Here is a 7,678-nt window from a genome sequence, read left to right as displayed (position 1 = left end):
TGTAGCCTTGCATGGAGTGATTTCTTATTCTTTCAGATGGACGGTTTCCAAGAAAATAGGCCTGGGCCCATCTGTCAGCTTTTTGACCACAAATGTTCTTCACAGCATGATCAAGCATGACCACACTGCACCATGCCCAACTCACAATAAATGTAATGGCATGAAATAGTGGTTGAGGACACAGCCACGGTCAAGTGTCATGCCTTAATATATAGTCTCAAATTATATTCAACACAACATAATTATCAGACATATGAAAACATTTCAGTGTGAAATCAATGAATATGCTCACCAATTGATATTTTAGGCAGAAATATACTCTGGGCACAGCATTGCTTACCTCGACAAATATGAAAATGTTGGCTGCAAATGTACACTACTTTAATATGTAATCATGTTCTGCTAGGTGTTGAGGGGGTTGGACTACATGCATGACTGCCTGCCACTGAATACATTGTGGTCTGTCTGTTGCCAAGGAGATGGACTCGTAGGCCTACAGTTACGAGCACAAAGCAGATCACTGAAGGTAAAGCACGGCACTCTTCGACAGTTTACAATGACATTGCTTTTGTGTAAAAGGACTAGAGATGATAGTTCACTTCATGTAAATTGTTGCATTTGTTTTTTTGTTTGTTTATTATGTAGGATGCATTGAACATTTTGGCTAAGCACGTTAACGTGGGTGTCTGTGTCTGTAACACCCAGGGCTGTTGCATGCCCTAAATGTTGAATGTTAACCCATTCTGACCTGAGATCAGATTCATACGAGGTTTCCACTGGACACACACTGGTCTGATTAACCCATTCTGACCTGAGATCAGATTCTAAAAATGTCAGTCGTTCTTCGATTTTTCAAAAAATAGCAGACCTACAAGCTCGTAGCGCGCCACTCGGTGGCCCGCTATGAGCTTGTAGATCTGCTATTTTTCAATAGCTAAAGCATATCATAATGCTAACACCAAAATTGGTTCCCGTATAGAATGGGTTAAAATGTATTTTACTTTTACTGTACGTTTTCAGAAGGAAAACACACATAGCACCAGTAAATGTTATATTAAAACATACTCAAGTTAATTTAATATGCTGTTCAAATTTTTATTTCATGACGGGGAAATTAAGTGGCAGAAAATCTGGATTTTCTGTCCTCAGAAGAATCCATGAACTGAACAATGTCGAAGTCTCCTTCTCTGGCGGACCTCAATCTCCACAGGAGGATGAGGAGGATCATTGCTGAAGATCCACAGTGGTCCCTCGTTGTAGTGCCTCTTTTATCAAATCTCTGCCTGCAACAAATTGTGAGAAATTTTGAAGGTATGCTTTTAATTTCATTAGCATCATTACACACCCACCAATTATGTTACAATATACGATGTAATTGGCTTTCATATGCATACTGTTATTACAGAAAAGCCCATAGTTGAAGAACTTCTGCCTGGCCATAAAGACTATGTGCTGGAGAAATTGTCTCCTGTTCTGCCCCTGAATGTGACGGCCAACCTCATAAGTGATGAAGGCTATTGGCAGCGATGCTGCAAGGAGCGCTGGGACGTGTGCGATGTCTCTCGATATGGCCACAGCTGGAAACAAATGTTCTTTGAGAGGCACCTGGAGAAGATCGTTGAGCTCTTCATCCCAGGCGTGACGGACCCAAAGACGGTTCTGGACATGGTCCCGCTTTGTATGAACTATGTAAAGAGGCTGGACATTTCGCAGCTGCTTCCGCCTATTAAAGAGCCCCTGCAGAAGACAGAAGAAGAGGAGGTCTCAGACTCTGCAAGTGACGGTGGCTCAGATGGGCCATCTGTCGACCACTTTGACTTTGGCATCTTGCTGGACAAGCTGACCAACCTGGAGGAGCTGCATTTGGTGTACAAGGTCAAAAACTGCGGCATGAACTTTGAGTGGAATATGTTTGAGATCACCATGCGAGACTGCGAGTCTCTGGCCAAGGCCCTGAAGTCCTGTAAGACTTTGAAGGTGTGTGTGTGTGTGTGTGTGTGTGTGTGTGTGTGTGTGTGTGTGTGTGTGTGTGTGTTAAGCCACACTGTCCTTAGATGAGGTGCCCAAATCCTGTTTTGTTTTTTTCTTCCAGTTTTATAAATGTATGTATTAATGTAGGCACAATTTACAATTATCATGGAATTATATTGTGGCACCAGAAGCACTACCACCTTGTATAGACGAACTGCCTCCTTCAAAAGATGTCTTTGCATATAGTGCTGTCTTTGTTAGTGGTCATATTTAAATATATACTGTATGTATATGCATATGTGTTAAACCCAAAGAGATAAACTTTGCATTGAATTCAAATAGACGCTTTGTACTGTACAATATTTAGCTAATCGCTATCTGGTACAAAGCATAAATATGATACTATTCCCATAGGTTCTGAGACTCCACCAAAGCAAGGTGGGGGATAAACAATGCAGACTGCTGGTGAACTACCTCCTGGATCACCCCTCCCTGATTGAGCTCGACTTCTCCCACAACCTGATAGGGGACAAGGGAGCCAGAGCCATCGGAAAGCTACTAAACAGGAGTCAACTGGAGACGCTGAACATGTGTAACAACAACATCGGGAGCCCTGGAGCCCAAGCTATCGGCTACACCCTGTCCAAGAACTGTACCCTGCACTCCCTCAACCTGTGCCTGAATCGTTTGGGAGATGAGGGGGGCCAGGCTATCGGCCAGGCCCTACTGAAGAACAGCACTCTGCTCCACTTGCATCTGAGAGGCAACGAGATGACGGAGGCCACCGCCTCTGTCTTCTCCCAAGTCCTGTTTCAGAACAACAGTCTCAAGAGTATAGACCTCTCCTGCAACAGACTGGGCATTGTAAGTTCACGCATGCACAATTTCTGGTCTCCAAACTTTGGAAAGGGAAATATGGCTATTCTTGGTTATTCTTCAGAATGATCGTGTACAGTAACTATAATAATAACATGAACACGAAACATGGAAAGCAGCTGAATTTGCCCATACATGTTCCACTACAATATCATTCAAATCTCAGCTTCAACTCCCTCTCCCACTAACAAGTGTAACTTCTTCCCAGTTTATCATTATGTTTAGAGGTTCCATTGCGACTAGATTTGAAACACAGCACCATCGGTCTCGATTAATCTCTCAAATTACTATTAAAAAACACAGTTCAGGATATTTTGTTACATTAATGATGATACTAGAGCTACCCCTATACGCTATGGGCACCCATTTTGGTGTTGGCATCATGTCATGCTTTAGCTATTGAAAAATAGCAGATCTACGAGCTTGTAGGTCTGCTATTTTTGAAAAATCGAAGAACGACTGACATTTTTTTAAATCTGATCTCAGGTCAGAATGGGTTAATAATGAAACTGTCAGGATGTAATAGACATTTTTTTAATCTGATCTCAGGTCAGAATGGGTTAAGCAGTATCACCTGGCCTGAGTTAAACTAAGACTGTGCAGGGTGTGACTGTCTATCGATCTGCACACAGGATAAATTCAGCCACCACTACACACACTCAGGAGAGAGCCTCTGTCATGACATTTCCAGCTTTTCCTCGCTTGCGTGTGTGCGTGCGTGCGTTCGTGTGTGTGTGTGTGTGTGTGCTCGTTTATCACTGCGGCGTGATGTCATGTCATGTAGTTTTTGGTGGTCATCTTATCACCTGAAACTAGTAGTATTAAAGGACCACTTCACCACTTTTCAACCTATCTTCATATAATAGGTCCTCACTAATAATCATGAAAAAATGGCACGATTTTTTTCCACTCAGTCTGTGTCTCATAGGACGGCTGTGGGCAGTTTAGAAACCGTCTTCCAGTGACATCATCATTAGGCAGCTTTTTTTTAAACAAGTTTTTACAAAAATATTTAGATTTTCATTATCGTGAGAACGATGGCTTCCATTTCCGCATTGCAACTTTTCAGGACTAGAAAGCCTGCAGTTTCTATTAGCTTGTATTCCCCATCGATGATGTCACTGGAAGACCGTTTCTGAACTGCCCACAGCCCTCCTATGAGACACAGACCGAGTAGAAAAGAATTGCACCATTTTATCATGATTATTAGTGAGGACCTATTATATGAAGATAGGTTGAAAAGTGGTGAAGTGGTCCTTTAAGGCCTTAACACACCTAGTGCAGCCCATAAAAAGAGAGCATGTATAGTACAGCAAAGTGAGCAAAGATGCTCCGAAGCACAAGGATTTCTCAATTATTCATTCATAGAAAACATGCAGTAATGGAAATTTGAGTAGGTGTTTTGTTTTCCCACGGGAGACAAATATGGATGTCCGTCCCCCCCCCCATCTCACGATCACTGCTCATCAACATTGTACAAGTTGTACACAGGGACTGTGAGTGAGTAGATGGTCACTGCAGAGGATCGGAAATCACCCACGTTGCAGAAACGCCACATGCAGTGGCATCAATATCCTCGACCTTGGTGTACTCACTGCGATAGAAATGTGTGTCTCACTTCAGTAAAACAATGTCCACAGACGGGAAAGTGGACGGTACATAGGTTATAGTAGTAGTACGGTACATTGTTGTGGATGGTCGGGTATCAAGACCCCGAAACACCTTTTGGCACCGTCTTTCACTGCATCAAATGTGAACATGAGTCACCTCCAAAAAACTCAAGTCTCTCTCTCTCTCTCTGTGTAGGATGGAGGTAAAGCTCTTGAAGAAGGCATATCTCACAACACCAGCATCATAGAATGTGACATCCGTCTCACAGAGGTGTGTCAGGAAAGTGAACACAGCATCCGCCAGGTGGTTCGTAACAACCAGGATAGAGTGCGCATGAGACGGGCACAGGATGGCCACACCAAGTAGATAGACTAATCAAACTAATGAGCATCGTATGCAATACAAGACCCGTCTTTGCACCTATATTATTCGTCACTGTTCTCTGTCGATTTGCTGTATAAAAAACATTAACTCTAAAACTATAATAATAATTAACCCAATTTGTTATAATAAATAGTTCATGGTGCTATTACAATAAAAGCATATAAAGGAAAGTGAGTTTAGCACTAAAATGTGCAGTGAAACCATACATTGGCCTGAACATGGATGGATATTACCCAAATCACTAAGAACATGGATGGATAATTTGGAAATGTAAACCCAAATCACAAACAAGCCCCGGGCCATTGGTATTACACCAGAGCCTTCTATCAAAGAGTTGCGTCACCTCCGTTCTCTTCATCGGGCGAATCTTCTACATAGACTTCAAAGATTTACGGAATGTTTACGGAATGCACTGGAGTCTATGAGCGTTTGTCACTCATTGATGCAACTCTCTAGTCTAATAGAAGGCTTTGTTATAGGCCTACACTATGAAAATAGAGAACACATTAATTATATTTTATCACAGTGGTTCTCAAAGTGGGGTCTGGGGACCCCCAGGGGTCCTTGAGGAGGTTCCAGAGGTTCCCAAGGGAAATTGGTTTACCATCAGTTAATCCGTTTAACCGAAGGAAAAAAATGAATCTTTCCGAAATATTTTAACACAATGTTTGTATGGGGGTCCCTGGCACAAAATCTTTTCAGATGGGGGTCCGTAGCCAAATGTGTGGGTGTTTGACATGAAAGAGATCAGGATCTATCAAACCTGTGTATTACTAAATATTATGTACATTCCAACATGTTTTAATTATGTATATAGATGCAATTAATTGCATCTGGTAGCAATTGTCATGACAGTTTATGACTGATTTCACAGTTTGAGTTTATTGAACCTTTTTTCAACTTACAATACACAAATCAAGGCAACATTGTGGTAGTGTCGGTATAAATAAGAAATATTACTTAATATCTATTAATAGTTTAAAACGGTTCCTAGTCAGCAAGAAAACATTTTTGTTTATTTACATGTTTCCTGACTGTAGATATTGTTTTGCAAGAATAGCAATAACAATAGTTGTTTTTTTGTCTGTATGATTACAGAAATGTTCTATAGCCTAGTTTTATGGACTGATTTAGTTTGAAGCACATAGAGCAGTGGTTCCCAAAGTGGGGTCCAGGGACCCCCAGGGGTCCTCGAGGGTGTTCCAGGGGGTCCCCAACTAAATTATAGCTTGGAACGAAGTGGACCCATAGGTCTGTAACTCTGAGAGTGATACAAATGGAACCAAATGTACACTCTCAGAGTTAAATTAACATAGACTTTACAATATAAATTAGGGTCTCAGAGATGAAAAATAAAACAAATGCCATTAAATGGGGGTCCGTAGACTAATGCATGTCAAACTGGGGGTCCTTGAAATTAAAATGTTTGAGAATCACTGCTAGAGCCGTACAATTCTTTTCTAATGGGTCATATATTTTTCAAATGGGTGTCCGCGGGCTAATAAATGTCAATTTGGGGGTCCTTGGCATGAAAAAGTTTGGGAACCACTGACAGAGTATTGTGACAGAATATTGATTACCAGCTGTGCCTCACAGAAATACGCTGCATGACTTTCTGTATGTGATTATATTAGAGTTACATAATTGCAAATAAAACCTTTTATAATTAAATTGCAGCGCTGACGGCTGAATTGACCAAATCCCAAGAGGCTATAATTACTTTGCGGCCAGAGGGAAAGGCTTCTTGTATATATACTCTGCTGTACTTCAAGTTGCATGTCATAAAAAATATCAACCATTTCAGATATTGAAATCCAAAAAGTTGCTGTGTCGGCACATTTTATATTCATTGATGAACTAAGCACGAGATACACATTTACAGTAATTGTAACCTCACACCTGATCTAATTCCATAAAATATTTTATACAATATAAATGAGCCTCAAAGCATTCTGGAGTGAAAGTACTGTATGTTACAACCTAGTCTACTTTGTACATATTAAGAAGGATTTGATGATCTCTCGGCGTGACAAACTTGATGTGGGGGTGTGGCTGCCCATTGGTCCGGCGGCCCATTATTCTGAAGTCCCAATTTTCTGAAAAATGTTAGGTTAGTCTAAGGTTTGGGATACGAATAGAGTTAGGCATAATTATAATGTGCCAATATATGGACCAATGATACTTAATGGGCCATTGGACTAATGGCATGGCACCTTAACCTTAACAGTCATCTATGGAGGAAAAAGAGTGTGTTGTGAATTTTCCAGTCATTACTATATGGAATATCCCAGTTTTTGTTCTTGTTGCCGCAGTTGTTTGGTAGACATTGCACTGGTAAACAATAGCTCTTTCCCCCCCAATTGCGCATCTGAAGCCTTGCAATTGAGTCTTTAAGAAAACAGACTTTTGCTCTCTAAACAGTAGTGGTTGATAATTAATGCAGATGTGAGGATAATAGTGTTTAACAATTACCTTGCCAAAAATACATGTTCATTCAATACCTCCTTTTAATAGCTGAGGTAGCAATACACAGACTGTGTTTTGTTTAATGTTGGCCTTTAGCATCGGTGGATTGATTACACTCGAGTTTCATGTTGCCAGGAAGTATTTAAACAGATTTTAGCCAACAATCTCGTTTGGTTTCTTGTTGCTTGTGAAAATTGCTGATATGAATTGCGAGAAAGAAAAAGTTGCCTGATGCGTCACCTGTTTTAGACCACAATCACTCAAAGAACACTGTAAAGAAAATACCTTTGTTCTTTATCTCTAAAGTCGAGACTGGAGAGGATTTGAGGACGTTCTGTCAAACCCATCTTCCATTTGTCTCAGAACCTTT

General features: G+C 40.9%; 1 protein-coding gene across 1 annotated transcript; it reads left to right on the top strand.

The window, feature by feature from the left end:
* The first annotated feature begins 408 nt into the window (after positions 1 to 408).
* Positions 409 to 5,415, top strand: drc5 (dynein regulatory complex subunit 5). The gene is made up of 5 exons (XM_083790238.1): positions 409 to 526; positions 1,150 to 1,311; positions 1,406 to 1,977; positions 2,386 to 2,835; positions 4,654 to 5,415. The coding sequence occupies exons 2-5, from the start codon at positions 1,170 to 1,172 to the stop codon at positions 4,822 to 4,824; spliced, it is 1,335 nt and encodes a 444-aa protein (XP_083646364.1). The 5' UTR covers positions 409 to 526; positions 1,150 to 1,169; the 3' UTR covers positions 4,825 to 5,415.
* Positions 5,416 to 7,678: the final 2,263 nt, after the last annotated feature.

This window comes from Protomyctophum parallelum, assembly GCF_964188405.1.
Source record: "Protomyctophum parallelum genome assembly, chromosome: 19".
In the NCBI taxonomy this organism is placed as follows: domain Eukaryota; kingdom Metazoa; phylum Chordata; class Actinopteri; order Myctophiformes; family Myctophidae; genus Protomyctophum; species Protomyctophum parallelum.
This window is presented reverse-complemented; position numbering and strand designations above follow the sequence as displayed.